The sequence below is a fragment of the Nelumbo nucifera genome, chromosome 4 (genome assembly GCF_055504915.1).
Source record: "Nelumbo nucifera cultivar China Antique chromosome 4, China Antique-T2T, whole genome shotgun sequence".
NCBI lineage: Eukaryota > Viridiplantae > Streptophyta > Magnoliopsida > Proteales > Nelumbonaceae > Nelumbo > Nelumbo nucifera.
Genome location: NC_142652.1, coordinates 33070203 through 33087363, shown reverse-complemented (window position 1 = coordinate 33087363; position 17161 = coordinate 33070203). Strand labels below are relative to the sequence as shown.

Genomic DNA, 17161 nt, shown 5'->3' with positions numbered 1-17161 from the left:
TATACTTTATTTCCTTCTTGTTTTTCAGTGGAACTTATTTTAGTTATATAGCATGATCAGCTGCCAATAGGTCAATAAAACAATGGGGTATCAACCTGCTAGGGTGGTGAAACCAGTAACTGAGTACATCTAAGGTTAAAAGTAAAATGAGCTAATGCATTAACCCCACCCTATAGGGACTTCTTTTTATACGAGTAACTGATTAGGAAACAAATGAATGAAGATCCTGCAATCAGAGATGGTGGTGTAGTTTTGTTAGGGTGGATGTGATGAATCTAAGAGGTACAACTCGGGTACATTGCTTCGGGTTCTGGCCTTTAGGTCGGGCCCATTCAAGTTTTGACAAAAGCCCAACCGAGCCCGCCCAAGTTGCATCCCTTTCATGAATCCATTAACAGAAATTGGACAGTTTCCAGAGTCTCCTTCAATTATGATGTTTGACAATTGAAGCTTGAGTGCTAGTTATGGAGTTATAGGTCTTCACCAGTAGGTTGCAAATAGATTGGACCGAATCAAATATATGTAGATTGAATCCAATTCAGGTTGTAATCGAATATTGATTTGCATTGATAAGTTAAACCAAAAACAATGAAAATATTGTATATTATTAATGAATTGAATTCATAGTGACTTGATATTGTATATCATGAATCAAAAAGGATTTTTACAGTGACAAGTGTAGGAAAAATTTTGGGAGGGCGTTAACCTGAACAAGGATGAGCCTGGATTAGCTGCACTTGGTAGCCATGTTAGGGGCTGTGTAATCAGTCCGGATCTCTTATCCACAAAAACTCTGCCCGTGTCTACCCACCACATGATGTTGCAGCCACAAAGAACATCTCATTCTCCTACATAGTATTATGCATGGCATGGGGGTAGTGTGTTGTGGGTAGACCGTAGACATGGGTAGAATTCTTGTGGGCAGGAGATCCGGAGTCATGTAATCAATAATGATGCACCAAATCAGGTGTGCACATAAAGTCAGAGATTGAGAGGTTTACCTATGCATTTTACTAGTCCGGACCAGTGCAACGTATGGGTTTTGTCAATTGAAATTGAAGCAAAATGAGCCCTAATAACATTCCAACACAACAATAGTTTTATTAGTGCTTAATTTTTAAACATTTAAATATGATTTAAATTAATAAAACTAACTTTTAAAAATAATAAATTTATATTATTTATAAATTAACAAAACAAATATTATTAAATTTTACAATTTTTATTACTCTAACAAAATTTGTTTTATTATTTTTTAATTAGTGATTTTATAAATTTTATTTATTTTATATCAAGTTGAATTGAATTTGAAACTATAATTTTATATAAAATAATAATTCATAATTTCTTAAATTATTTATTACATTTAAATAATTTTGTTATTTTTAAATGGATAATAACTGTTAATAATTTTGTTCACACTACTTTTATTGACTTCATTCATAAAATTATTCCTTGTTTATATTTCTTATATTCTTTAACAATTTTTAAGAAATAATGTTTACTATTTTATTAACAACTAATAACTACTTTTTAATTGTTATTATTTGTAAAAGAAATTTAAGAGGACATATTATGTTACATTGATTCGTCTATGGTATCGTATACAAGACAGCCCTATACAGGTTTTAATTTTTATTAATCATGTTAACAAAATAAATTTTATTTTATGTTATTATTAGATAAATTTGTATTAATTTTATTATTTTTAAATGAAATTTTTATGAACTTTAGATAAATTTTGCATCATCATCAGCAAATAATTTTAACAATCAAGACATGTAAGCTAATAAAATGGGTCAACTAAACCCAAACATATTGTCTTCTTTGTCTGCAATTTGAAAATGGGTTATTATCAACCCCATTATGTTACACAGGTCCAATGCCTATAACAGTTCTGGTTCCATAATAATAACGGTTCTAGTTCCATGATTGTGTCCCAATTAATAATTGGGTCGATTCTAGTTTTTGGCTTTTCGAACTGGTTCAGACCCAAAATTAATTATTTTATTAAACATATAATATTTTCTTAGAAATTTTATCATATTTTATGTTTGTAATGGTAAATTTGATAAGTAATAAATAAGATAATATTATCTAAATATGTTTAATTCATTAACATATAAACAAAGAAGCAATTCTTTGTCCAGTAAACGACTTGTGAAATTCTACAATTACTAAATTTTTTGTTCATGTTTATTTCATGCTAATTAATTGCCATTTCCTATAGTATCATAGCATTATACGAAGGAATCGAGTTTGCCAATTCATGTACAAAACAAACAAAGCATCATTAATTGCATTACCAAAAAGGAACCACACAAAGACAAAGGTCAGGCCTAGCACAGCCCACGCCACGACACGAGCCCAAGTGGGCCCGTGTTGGGTTAGGCTGGGGCTGAATTTTTCTTAGAAAAAATGAAAAAAAAATTAATGAATAGGTTAAATTAAAACAAATTAACAAGATATACAATTAGGTAAATAGGAAATTGAAAAAGATTTTATAATTTTATTTTTTCTAAGTTTTGATGTATATAATTGTAATAATATAAAATTGAAAACAAGGTACTTGCAATAGAATTGAAAATAAAAGTTTCTATATATAATATGGAAATTTCAAATGATTATGGGAATAGACATTCCGATCTAGATTCCAAAAAGTTTTAATTCCGATTCTCACTATAAATCAAAGGGATAAGTAAACTGCATTCCACTATTAAATTGAAAACTTACAACAATTGGAAATTATAAATTTCTCCACCTATAACACCCATATCCACCCGTAAAAATTAGCATCAATTCCGAACTGACATCTACTCCCATCTGGAAAGTGGAGCTACAATTTCTTGAAAAGGACTGAACAGTAAAAACTCCTAAATCAAACGGATCTACCAAGAATCATGCATGGAAGCCATTCAAATCCATGCACGACACATCTTTATGTGTAGTCCTAGGCGTTATTATTCTCCCCACAGCTCGTAGCACAGCCATTATCCTGACAGGGATTGGTCCCCTTGGAACTTTGTTGAATTTGGACAAGAGTGTCAAACTCACTATCAAAATATAGACTTTGGACCCTTTTTCGATTAAAGTGTTGAAAATTTCAACTTTTTTCCTTTTTTTTTTTGTTTTTTGCCAAAAAAACCAAAGATATTATACCTTTCTGATATCGGACGATTTGCATTTGGCATATATCATTCAATGCGATAGATGTCCATCCAATTAGAAACAGAGAAGCTTTGCATGCATGTTAAGAACTTGGGGACCTCTTCACTTTTTCTTGATATTATTTTATTCCTTCTCAACGAAGTTTTTCCTAGTTGAAGCTGGGGAGGATAAGTGGAGGAGGAGTGCGACTGGTAGTTGATACTTAATAATATAATAATAGGTAATTATTTACGTTTTTTGTTGGAAACAGAGAAGCTATATGTAGGCATTCCTGATCACATGTGATTGAGATATGTGCACGTAGCTGAGTTTATTACAAGCCTGAAAATGTTGAAACGAGAATATAAATAAATGGGTTTGATGGTATTACAAGTTGTAGAACACATGACATGATCTTCTGAAGTTATGAATGGTGGTTTGGGTTTCAGAAAAGGTGCATGGACTGAAGAAGAAGATATTCTTCTAAGGAAATGCATTAAGAGGTATGGAGAAGGGGAGTGGTGTAAGGTTCCTCTTAGAGCAGGTACTGTGTTTATTTGTTCTTCGTCCATGCATGGTTTATTTGATGATCGATTTATATTTCTTTATTTCTTTCCACCTTTCATGATTGTTATTGCATCATTATCAGGGCTGAATAGATGTCGAAAGAGATGTAGGCTTAGATGGTTGAACTATCTCCGGCCGGGTATCAACAGGGGGGAGTTCACTTTAGACGAAGTTGATCTCATTATAAGGCTTCATAAGCTCTTAGGGAACAGGTAATTCCAAACCTATATTGAGAAAAAAAATAAAGAAAAACTCAATCATTTATGTCGAGAGAGTGTTTTAAATGCTTGTATATATAAAAAATTCGAAGGAGTGAACATGCCAGACTTGCCAGTGTTCCATGTGTGCATAGAGTCCGGATTACCTGCCAAACCCTCTACCAACAAGATCTCATACCACACATCTCATACATATACACGATGGGTCTCGTTCTCATGATGAGATATGTACGGTGTTAGGTCTTATTGGTAGAGGTTTGGAACGTGTTTTGTTGGCAGAGAGTATGGATCCTAACTAGTGTGGGAGGTGTAGGTTCTATGTAAACCGTGGCCCATGTGTATGGAACACTTGCATGTTCAATCGTGATAGGTTGTCCAAACGTTCCGTCTCGTCTATCCCCTAACGATAGAAAATTTTGTCCTATGTAAATGGCAGTCCAGACTCCAGAAAGCATTAAATTCGGGAATGAAAAGAGAGAGTGGGTACGAAGGATTAAGCGTATTTGATAAATAAAATCAATCCGGACTGATGTTATCTGCTTGCTTGAAATAAAATCAATTTAAAACGTTTCAGATGAAAAAGTCCGGTGTTGCACCGGTTGCCCATCACTGATATAGTGTCCGTTTTTATCTTAGTGCTTTAAGAGAATCATAACCACAATTGTAGAAAGAGCAGACTAAACCAAATTGAAACTAAATTATTTTCCTGTTATAATTAACTAACTCGATCTTGCCGGCCGGAAAGAGCAGACTAAACAAAATTGAAACTAAATTATTTTCCTGTTATCTCAATTCTCAGATGGTCGTTAATTGCAGGAAGACTTCCCGGAAGAACAGCAAACGATGTAAAGAATTATTGCAATACACGGTTGATCAGCAAAAAGCCCGCCTCCAAAAAAAAAAGAGAAAGCGAACACCACAGTTGAGAAGATCAAAGCTATCAGGCCTCAGCCTCGTAACTTCTCAAAAAGTTTTCGATGGTTCAGACCATTGGCTGATCCTACCAGTGGCTGATCCTACCAGTGAGGGAGGGTGCTACGAGCCAATCAGGAGAAATACCTAACAAAATCTCTGATAGTTCTACCATTGTGGACACAAATAATCAATCAGGAGAAATGCCTAACGAGACATCTCCTGATCTTCCACCGCCTACAGACGATCTCATGCAATGGTGGAAGAGTGTGTTAGATGAAACTGAGATGGAGACATCCTGCCCCATTATCAGTGGGTCTGAAAAAAGTGGACTTGCAGTTGAAGAGCAACCAACGACAGAGGGTGGGAACACTTACGTGGAAACAGGCAACACTGATGATCATGAGTGGGATGATTTGTCTTTTAGTGAAAACATTTGGGACCTATTAGCTTCAGAAGTGGATATTATTTGAATAAAATTACTTCTTAGTAGGTTTGGGAGGAGAGATGTGTGTGATTAGTCATTATTTGAATGAAACTACTTGAAGGACCCAATGCCTACTAGACTTTTAATTCTAATTCTTAATTAATAGAAGTGTATTAATTATAAGATTGCTCCAGATTGTAAACTATGTGGAAATCCTACAAAGTGTTTACTTTTATTTATGGATTGTAAATTGAACCATGTTTAAATAATTTATGGATTGATATAGGTTTTGTTTGGATAAGTTTTTTCTTATGTTTTTCTAAGTCTAAAAAAACAAAAGTCTACTTATGGGTTTTTATTATATAAATATTAGCCGAGATGTGTGCGATGCACAAGTTTTATTAAGCAAAATTGAGGAAGAAGCCTTGCTCTATGACTTTTTCAATTAAGTAGTGCCCATCTAAATCCAACTCAAACATTATTTTTTGGGTTATTAAGCAAAGTTGAGGATCCCCCACCGAAAATGAAAGCACCACTAGCTGATCTGAGGATGTAACCAACAATCTCTCTCCTAGACTGCTTATGGAAAGCTCCATTAATGGTGGTCAAACTCTGGGTAGGGCTTTAATACACTACTTTATGTGCTTTTGTTCCCTCTGTGCAGGTCTTTCTTCACATGGGGCTGATGGAGGAGGGGTCTTGATAATTACATGAACGCATATATTGACATGAATGAAGGGTCTGTAAATTAATGTAAAGATGGATTAGTCTTTATAAAAGAACAAAATTGTGATAAAGAAATTTACAAACAACAGTAGGTAAGATAAATTCAGATCTGTTGTCCCATTGGATCCCTTAATTACTCTATTTTGCTTGGTTGTGAATAGCTTATGTGAGCTTTTCCTTCCTTTACAGCGTCCAAACAGTTGCTTGATCCACGGCAGCTTCGTTTTCTCTTATATGTTCTCCTATAGACTACATTTTCTTATATATGCCCTTTCTTTGGGCACTACCACTTTCTGTCCTCTTGTTTTATTTTAAGAATTGGCACTGTTTTCCATCTTAAGATGATAGAATTATTTCCTCAATAATTAATTCTGTCCATCTTCCACATTTTCTCATTTGATTAGTTGCATTTTAATTTTTAAAACTAGGTTTATGTCCTGTCTCTCTCCTTGAGAGATCCTATTGTGCGTTAGTCACTCAGAAGAGAAAATTTTCCATTTTTAACTGTGTATATTATAGATAATATATATGTTATTTTATATTACATAGAAATAAGGCAATTAATGGGTCAAGTTCAACCTGACGAACCCAATGTTCATGAACTGATTAGGTTGGTTATGGTTCTAGGAATCGAAATCGATGAGTTGACTCCAGTTCTAGATAATCGTCTCGATTATTATTGGTTTGGAACTAATTCCACTTAGTCTTGAACTGATTCAAACCCAACCCAATTATATATATTAAATGTATAATACATTAAATTCCTTGATTTTTCCATCCACCCATCGAAGATTCAATTTTGATGAACCATACATTATGACTAAAACCGACGATCCAAATCTCAACCTTAAATTCCTAGATTTTTCCATCCACCCATCGAAGATTCCATTTTGATGAACCAGACACTACGACCAAAATCTACAATCCAAATACCCTGGACATGATCAAACTTTTGTCAATCTCTCGATCGACCATCCATCAAATTTCAAATCTCAAAATAACCATCTTGCCCTTTATTTAAAAAGATTCTAAATAAATCATTCTTATTGGTGACCACTCTTTAAATTCAAGATCTCCATCATAACATAAAATCTAACACCTCCAAACCCGTCAAAACATCCATCAACCCCTAATCACCCATCCACTGAATTTTAGGCATAAAATCCCCATTTTACCCCTCATAAAAAAGATTTGGATTTGAGCTCTTTCATCACTCACTGCTCTTAAAATCAAAGATCTACATCATGACACTTCTTCCAAGTCCCCCAAACCTTACCAAAATCTTCCTTAAACTTCTGATCACCCATCCACTATATTTCAGACTTAAAAATCCCATTCTGCCCCTTCTACGGAAAAGATTTTGATTTAAGCCTTTTCATTGGCCAGGCCACCCATACTTCAAATTCCCTCAACCCAAACACATTTGAACCAATCAAATGTTATCAATTCATCCAATACATTTAGAAATCCGATCCTACAAAATTTTAACTCAAAATTCCTCGATCTGCCCATCCATCTAACAAAGATTCTATTTCGGGCTTTCTTGCGTGTCGGATTGCTGTATCGCAAATTCCCTCAGTCTGAATACATATGAACCGATCAAACCTTGACAATTTGTCCAAGACCATTAGAAACACCGCCATGTCAAATTTCACCTTAAAATTCATCATTCTAGTAAATATTCCATTTCAAGCATCCCTATCGGTTAGATCATCCATACCTCTGATTCCCCCTATCCGAGCACATCTGAGTCAATCAAATCACTCAAATTCGTCCAATCCCCTCAGAAACCTTATACTGTTAAATTTCAAGTTAAAATTCCTCAGTTTACCCCTCATTGAACAAAGATTCAATTTTGAGCTTTTTCATCAATCGGAATGCTCATGCCTCAAGTTCCCTTGATTCAAGCGTCGTTAGGCCAATCTGACCCCACCAATTGATTTGGAATGCCCAAAAATCCTACCCTATCACATTTCATCCAAAAATCGAATCGACCAAAATGTTTTTATATTTCACAAAATTACGAAATTGCCATTATGCCATAATATAAAACCAAACCGAGCTTTACGAAGGGGGGGGCTACTGTTATCTCCTTCGAACTCTCGACCGAGCAACTAGCGGCGGCAACCCGCAACCCTCCACGTCTCCGTCCAACCCTCAGCCCTCTACTATTACAAGGGAACTATTCACTCTCTTCCTTCCTTCGACAAATAGCGGCAACGGCGGCAAGTTTCCTCCTGTCACCGTTTTTCTCCCATTTTTTTCTCTCCCTTCCCTTATTTCTTCCTCTCTCACTCTCTCCTATTTTTTTCACCGATTTTCTCTCTCTCCCTCTCTCTACTTCCCCTCTCCCTTTTCTTCGGTTTTCTTTTCCTGTCATTGCAGCGGCGGATCTGAGCACACCCCCTCCCTCTCTCTTCCTCTCATTTTCACTATTCTTCTCCACCATCGTCTTTTTCCTCTTTTTCTCTTCATTTCAACCACCTCCCCTGTTCTTCTCTCTATCGTTGTAACAAACATTCCCTGTTAACTATTAGTTGTCTCCACCCGCTACCTCTATCACTTCCGAACTCTCTCTCTCTCTCTCTCTCTCTCTCTCTCTCTCTCTTCTATTCCCTCCTCCCTTTTTCTTCGTCCTTTGTATATCATCTCTGCAGAATCGGAAGCAAGGTCGTTTACTACCTCCCCAATCGGAAGCAAGAGGGACCAAGAGTAGCCGAGTTCATTGGTACGCTCTGCCACTGTGTTGCACTCACAGCCATTTACCATCTCCACCGAAACGAGCATCCAACTTACTGCATCGGAGGCAACATTAGGGAGAGTCGAACTTTCTCCCATGAAACGGTCTATCTCCTTTTCACTAACCTCCATAGAGATTGTATTGCTTTAACTTTGAAATTTGAACCCTTTGTATACATATATATTGTCGTCTGTCATTCTAATTTTTGCACTTTTTTAATTCTGATTTCCTCTATTAGTTTTGTTATATGCAAGCCATGGCAATATAATATTCATGTCGGTTAAATGTTATCTTATTCTTTATCTCATCCAAATCGTATGATTGCCGCTTTGAATTTTTTTATCCCATCACCCACTAAGTCAGCTGATTTGTTTAATATAGTTATTTTATTTGGTTTCGTCTTTATGTTATCTAGAGGATTAATTTTGGCCTAATTTTTTTAGTTGAATAAGTTGCAAGACAATAAAATTAGTCGGTGTTACTTTCCTCGTTTTTGTTTTCATTTTAGCAATTTTGATTTGGACCTCTTTTGATAATGAAGGAAGATTTGGCCCGACCTCACAAATCACATCACGTGGCAAAAAACAAGTAGCTCGGCACTTAAGACAGCGTACCAAGGGTACAAACGCCAAAGGGAAGAGACCAGCAGTCTGAACTCCCTACTTAGAGCTCGAACTCCCTGCAAGGAGCCCGAACTCCCTACAATGTGCCCAAACTCCCCACTTAGTGCTCGAACTCCCTACGAGGAGCCCGAACTCTCCCTTTGGCCCCGAGTCGCACAAAGCAGAGACCCTAACTGGCTCGTCCTATGACAGTTCAGGGCCCCCCCTTTTACCCGCAGATAGAAAAACTAGCATACGCACTGGTGATAGCAGCTCGTAAACTCCGCCCGTACTTCCAAGCTCACACCGTCATCGTCCTGACCGACAAACCTCTGAGACAAGTTTTACTCAAACCCGAGGTTTCCGGTCAACTGACAAAATGGGCCATCGAACTTAGCGAGTACGACCTCCAGTACAAGCCAAGAACTGCTATTAAAACCCAAGCTTTGGCAGACTTTATCGCCAAATGCATGTTTAGCCTTGAAGCCCCTGAGCCGGTCGAGCCCGAGATCCCCAGCTCGGGCGAGCTCGGAGCTCCCAAGCCAATAGAGTCTGAACCCCGTGAAGTAGTAGCCAGTATAGCATCTCTCCTGGTTAGATCAAACGCGAACTGGGATGAGGAGCCCTGGATCCTTCACGTAGATGGCTCCTCGAACCAGTAGGGCAGTGGGGCTGGAATAGTGCTACGCGGCCCGAGCGGAACAAAGTTGGAATACGCACTACGCTTTGAGTTTGCGGCATCCAATAACGAGGCGGAGTACGAGGCACTGATAGCCGGGCTGAACCTAGCGCACAAGGTCGGAGCGAAGCACGTAGTTGTCTGCAGTGATTCCCAGCTCGTGGTCAACCAAGTTACAGGAGAGTACGAAGCACGCGACCTCACTATGATTGCATACTTGGCAAAAGTAAAGGAGGCCCTGCTCAACTTCCAGTCACACTTCATCAAGCAAATCCTGAGGTCATAGAACACTGAGGCCGACGCCCTGTCCCGACTAGCCAGCACGAGCCACAACGCCATGAGAACCGTGTACATAGAGGACTTACCTCGGCCCAGCATTCTCGGTGGGGCAGAAGAGGTCGCTCCCGTCTCTGAAGCAGAGCCGAGCTGGATCGACCCACTCGCGAGCTTCCTGCTAAACGGAACCCTCCCTGCGGACCGCAATGCAGCCAAGAGGGTGCAGCGCCAGGCATTCAAATACATCATAATAGACAAACGGTTGTACCGACGATCCTACACGCTCCCCTACCTGCGATGCTTGCGCCCTGCCGAAGCCGAGCTCGTACTCCGCGACACTCATGAAGGCTTGTGCGGCGGGCACTTAGGGGGCAGAGCCCTCGCTCTAAAAGCACTTCGACAAGGATACTACTGACCAACGATGAAGACAGAGGCCGTTGAGCTCGTCAGAAAATGCGACAAGTGTCAGAAGCATGCCAATATCCACCATCAACCTGCTGCCGACCTCAAGTACTTCACCAGTCCATGGCCCTTCGCCCAATGGGGCATCGACCTTCTAGGGCCATTCCCACCAGCGACAGGCGGGAGAAAATTCCTAGTGGTGGCAGTAGATTACTTCACAAAGTGGATAGAAGCTGAACCTCTGGCAACAGTTACAGCACGAAACATACAGAACTTCTTTTGGAAGAACATAGTATGTCGCTTCGGGCTACCTCGGGTACTGATCTCCGAGAACGGCAAACAGTTCGAGGATATCAAGTTCCAAGAATGGTGCCAAAGTATGGGAATTAGCCAGAACTTCACGTCGGTCGCACACCCGCAGGTAAATGGCCAAACAGAAGTAATGAACAGAGCCATCCTCCGCAGACTGAAAGCACGACTAGACCGAGCTAAAGGGTTATGGGCGGAAGAGCTATCAAGTGTTCTATGGGCTCACCGAACCACGGAAAAAACCGCCATAGGAGAGACCCCCTTTAACCTCACCTACGGCACCGAGGCGGTAATCCCGGCGGAAATTGAAGTACCTACGCTGCGACTAGAAGCATACGACGAGCAGACGAGTTACGCACCAACCTCGACCTACTGGATGAGGTGAGAGACCTCGCGCACATCCGAACTGCGGCCTACCAGCAAAAGGTTGCTCGGTACTATAACGCGCGAGTAAAGAAAAGGAACTTCCGCGTCGACAACCTGGTTCTCCGTAAGGTCATGGTACCGGTACCCAAACCCGGTGTAGGAAAACTCGGACCAAATTGGGAAGGACCCTACCGAGTAAAGAAAGCACTCGGGGTGGCATACGAGCTCGAAACCCTAGAGGGAAAACAAGTACCCCGAGCATTGAACATTGTCAACCTAAGGCGATACTATCTATAGACCGCCAAGCAAAGTGGATAAAATCACCACCAAAGCCTACGGGTTAGGATGCCGAGCTAACAAAGGAACCTCGGCACAAGCAAGCAAAGAAAATAGGCCACACGAGTGTGGTAACCCGGGCAGAAAACAGACCGGACGCGTACAGTCAGTTCAGCAAATACGTTTAGTTCGACAAATATGCTCAGTTCGGGAGAGAATAACCAGCACTTAAACAAGTCATTCCATTCCAAAAGTAGGGTAGTACAAAAAAAAATTTACAAGCCAGGAGCTATTTCTTCATCATCAGAAGGCACTTCGACAAAACCCGAAGGCCCCGCCTCGCCCTCGGAGTCTGGCTCGGCGTCAACAGCATTAGCCATTTCCTGAGTTATGCGCGAAGTGGATATGGCGCTAACATCGAGCTCGGGGTACGTATTCCGGATCATCCATCGACTTAGTTTAAAACCCCTCCTATATGAATCCACCATCAGATCATCAAAACCCGGCGAAGTGATGTACTCATCGACGACCTTCTTCTTGGCATCTTCGATACCTTGAGAAAAGATCTGCATCCTCTCCCTGATGTCCTCCTGAAGATACTCGACCTGATGCTGTAGATCCAGCCTCAAGTCTGCCATGTGCTTCACCACCACTCCCATGGCCTCGGTATCTCTCTGAGACCTCGCCTGCCTGATCCAGGAAAAACGAGCAGTCTCTTCAGCAGCACGAGCAGCCTCCTCGGCAACACGACGAGCCTCTTCGGCAGCTCGTGCCTGCCTCGAGCTCCTCTCCACCTGAGCCGCCAAGGCGTGAATAGAAGAATTCACCTACCAAAAGAGACCGAATGATCAAAAGAACCAACAAAACAAAAGCCAAAGAGCTCTAAGAAAGGAGAACACTTACCACCATGGCATGGGTAACGGCACGGCAGGCCACTTGATGCAGAGGGAGATCAGTCCACGCCGCGACCTCCTCGGGAAAGATAGCCTCTTTACTCTTTTGAAGAGCATGGGTCGGTGTCAGCACAGTCCTGAAATCCCCCAAGGCCCCCGAGCCCGAGGGCCCAACTCGCGTATGAGCAGACCCAGAGTAAGCAGGAGCACCAGAGTATGTAGGAGCCCCTGTGTATGTAGTCTCAGCATAAGGTCCCCCTGCCGGCTCCTGCATCGGAGGGACCATCTCGGGCTCCCTGGGCGGATCCTCTGGCTGGTAGCCCGGCACCTCGGGCTCCGCATCCTGAGGCATCTCGGTGCGAGTTCGCTTGGCAACCCGTTTTCTCCTCTTCATACCTTGAAATAAGTGCCCACCCCGGGTCCCTCGCGAATCCATCACACCTGCGAAAAGAAGTTTGCCATCAGTAAAAAGCAAGAAAGACAACAAGATAAGAGTCTCTAAGTGAAGAACCTACCCGAGCTCAGGCCGGTCGCAATGAGCTTGGCCTCCGTCAGATACTGTTGACACTTCAGCCCAAGCCGTGCCCATTGCCGGAGGCCCTTCGCCGTCTCCTTGTCAAGCGTAACCCCGAAGTCAGGAGTGGCCATTCCCCACCCGGTCTGAAAAGGCCACCCCAGCACACTTCGCACCCCGAAATAGTCCCACTTCCATGCTGGGACCTTGTTGGGGAGCTCGTGTAAAAGCTTAAAGCCCGGGCGAGGAGACAGGTAGTAAGCCCTCCTGCGCCCGGGGAGAGGACCCGCTTGCTTCTTAAGCATCAAGATTAAAGAAAAAATCTCCAAGTCCAAGATAAGCTCTCGTCGCAGAAAAAGGAGATTGTCCCCACCATGTTTCGAATGGAATTCGGGTGAAGCTGGCCGACCGTCACGCCGAAGTGGTTCAAGACTTCGACAAAGAGGGGGTGGAAAGGCAATCGCAACCCCGCGGCGAGCTGCTCCCGGAATATCACGATCTCATCAGGACCGTGTTCCCAAGGAAAGTCACCCGAAGGTATGAAATAAGCATACTCCCCGGGCAAGTTATAGTAAGTAATGAGGGATTGGAGCCCCTCGGGCGTCATGGTCGAAGGGCCGAACTTGTCTAACATCCGACCCCGGCGAGAGGTGGACACCAAGCTACCCGAAGCACCACGGCCTACAAGCTCGAACTCTTCCTCGAGCTCTACTTCCGGCTCACTAGGGCTATCGGAGGATGCAACTTGGTTCGTAGAACCTGCATCAGACCCGCTGAAAGGACTATCTGAGCCATCCGAGCTAGACATTGGGAGTGATGAGATCCAGGAAAGTACTCACCCGGACAAAAGCTGTAGACCACAGGAGCTCGGACGAACGGAAGACCTTGAGCGCGAACTGAAAAAACCTGGACGCGAACTAGATGCGAGCTGAAACTCAGACGCGAGCTCGAGAGAAATACAGAAGTGACAACAACTGGGGTCCCTCCCCCACCCCCCGCTATTTATGCTCACAGTGACCGAAAGGCAACAGCTTAGATCAAAGCCAATCTGACGGCCTATGGCCGCACTGACCGCACGTCCCCCCAGACCGAGACGTGATTGGCGCACGTCTTTTTGAAATTGATAGCGCCGGCGCACATCTTTTCAAAACTGACGGAACGCCAGCGCATGTCTACTCAGAAAAAACGCCCGCTATCACGCCCCCAAGTGGCGCGCTTTTTTTTGAAATTTTGAAACAACGCGCGCGCCGCCACATCTATCAGCATTTAGACAGGCCGACACGCTTCCCGCATAAATGGACGCTCGAAGAAGCCCAAGAAACCCTGACAACGCACCTCGCGCCAGCAGAACCAAGATTCAATGTGCAGAACAAATCTACCTGACACTTTGCGAACTCCCCGCGTCAGGGCAAGACCCTTAGCACGAGGAGTGGGGGGCAATTGATGAAGGAAGATTTGGCTCGACCTCGCAAATCACGTCACGTGGCAAAAAACAAGTAGCTCGGCACTTAAGACAGTGTACCGAGGGTACAAACGCCAAAGGGAAGAGACCAGCGGTCCGAACTCCCTAGAAAGTGCCCGAACTCCCTACTTAGAGCTCGAACTCCCTGCAAGGAGCCCGAACTCCCTGCAAGGTGCCCGAACTCCCCACTTAGTGCTCGAACTCCCTACGAGGAGCCCAAACTCTCCCTTTGGCCCCGAGTCGCACAAAGCAGAGACCCGAACTAGCTCGTCGTATGACAGTTCGGGGCCCCCCCTTTTATCCGAACTCAAGACTTCGCCTCACGCACCACTCTAGGCACTTTGCTTCCGGAGCATTGAACTGGACGAACCGCGCCGTACCTGACACTGAAGGAGTCCGTATCCAGGGGCGGCGCACCTGACTGACTTGGGATCTGATGCTTGACGGCCGCATTTCAAATGGCCACCTGCCATCGTCACCTGTCACCGCTACCTCCAGTTATAGAGACGACTCCGGCAAAAGGAGCAGTGACGGTTCTGCCCCAGCAGAGGCGATGACGCCCGAACTGATAGAAGCACGGAAATACTCATTCCCGACCTGACAGGAGTCTTGGAGTGAGTGCGCGAGGTGGTTATAAAAGGCTCTCCACCCCCAAAGAGGAGGTATGCAAACTTTGCGCCATCTGGTTTTACCTTGCCTTTGAAGGATTCTAACTTAAGCTTCGGAGCCTTTACACCGGGTTCCCCCCGAAGCTTCCTCATCTCCTCCGTTTCAGGTTCTCCGCTACTCAGTTCAGAGGCAAGGTCATTGACAGCTAAGACCGGCCGGATTGCGCATCATCAGATACTAATGGCTTTGCTGCATTGGCTAATTGATTTCTTATATTCTCTTGTTTATAGGGTGTTCATCCTATATTGGTTTTAGTTCTCTTTTAAATTATTAAATGAAGATCTAGCGTTTTGGTTATACCACCTAACAGTTTTGGCTCCTTGACGTTGAGTCTGTATAACGAAACATTAAATGTGCATATGGAGTCTGGCTTCATTCGCATGTGCTTCCATTTGTGATGTTTATTTGGTTTTACATTGCTATATTCTTTGTCTCCTGGTTTATTTTCTTTACTTTCTTGTACTTTTAACTCCTGATATTATCGAATCAATTAGATGTGGTTGTATTTCTGCTTTTCTTTTTTTTTTTGTAATTGTTCACTTGGATTTATCACATTTTAGCATACCAGCATTGGGTTAAACCCCATTGGATGCTTTGTTTTCATACCATTTCAGTGATGTGTTGTTTCAACTGATAAGAAAGTTGTGTTCCAATTAGTTGACTTAGAATAGTTGATATTTTGTATTTTTGTAGTTTGAGAAAATTATTGGGGGAATGACATGATTTTTTTGTTGCCTAATTCATGATTTACTTGTTAACTCTTGCAGGTTTAAAAGGAGGTGGTATAACATTAAACCACACATTATTGGTGTTGGATGCATGAGCAAGGCATTGAAGATTTTCTTTTTTTTTTTTGTAGAAACACTTATTCATGTATTCTTTACAAATGACAAATGTACTTTTGTAATAGCATTTGATAATTTAAATAAAAATATATTTGTTTATAAATTATTATTTATTTGTATAGCATGGGAACAAAGAGTATTTACATAATCATTGCTATTAATATGCCTTTAGCAATGGTTATTCAAGATTAATTGTATATAGCAATTGTGTTATTGCAAGGGTTTTAAATAAAAACCATTTCTACATAGAACTTTTAGCAACGGTTTTGTATTATAATCGTTGCTAAAAGTATATTGTAGCAACGGTTTTTATGGCCAAAGAAATCATTTAGCAACGGTTTTCTCATTGAACTGTTGCTATAGGTGTCGATAGTTTTCTTAATGAATCGTTATTATAGGTATCATTTAACAACGGTTTTAGAGAATAACCAAAGCAACATATCTACCAATTTTCTCTTTTGCACTCTTTTAGCTACGGTTTTGTCCATTGCTATAACCATTTTAGCAACAGTTGACCAAATGTCCGTTGCAAGAGATTAAGACTATAGCAACGATTATATCCTTTGCAAAATGATGTCTCTAACAACGGTTTTATTTATCCGTTGCTAGAACCTATTACCATGATGGAAGAGACATCGGTTTTGTATCCGTCGCGAATCCATTGCTATAGGTCTCTAGCAATGGTTTTAAGGACTTCTCACAAGGGTTTTGTCAGTTGCTAGAAGTCAAATTTGTTGTAATTAATTGTAAAGTATAGTTTTATTTTTGTGTTGCTTGCTATATTTATTTTGTTTGAATTGGATCTTGAATAGTTGGATTTCCAAATAACATTCTTACATGGTGAGTTGGAAGAGAAGATCTACATGCATTAACTAAAGCGGCTCATTGTTAAATGCATGGAAAACTGTGTGTTTAATAAATAAACTATTTCATGGTGTAAAACGTAACAATCACATAAGTAGTGGTCTAAGTGGTTTGGCACTTTTATTATTGCACATGGTTTACACTAGAAGTGATTATGATAGTTGTGTATCATAAGAAGCTTTCTAATTAATGGTTCCTTTGTATATTTGTTGCTATATGTTGATTGCTGTTAAGGAGAAATTAACAGGTCAACGGATCAGTTGATAA

At 41.5% G+C, this 17161-nt stretch overlaps 1 protein-coding gene and 1 pseudogene across 2 annotated transcripts; one reads left to right on the top strand and one right to left on the bottom strand.

Annotated features, from left to right (window-relative positions):
- Positions 1-3498: 3498 nt before the first annotated feature.
- On the top strand, positions 3499-5531 carry LOC104610010 (transcription factor MYB3-like; annotated as a pseudogene). The gene is made up of 3 exons (XR_016068612.1): positions 3499-3691; positions 3797-3926; positions 4732-5531. The product of XR_016068612.1 is annotated as a transcription factor MYB3-like (transcript).
- Positions 5532-8839: 3308 nt separating this feature from the next.
- Positions 8840-14225, bottom strand: LOC148792145 (uncharacterized). The gene is made up of 2 exons (XM_088902899.1): positions 12551-14225; positions 8840-12474 (listed from the first exon to the last, which is right to left on the bottom strand). Exons 1-2 carry the CDS (start codon positions 12974-12976, stop codon positions 11923-11925), a joined length of 978 nt encoding a protein of 325 aa, XP_088759025.1. The 5' UTR covers positions 12977-14225; the 3' UTR covers positions 8840-11922.
- Positions 14226-17161: the final 2936 nt, after the last annotated feature.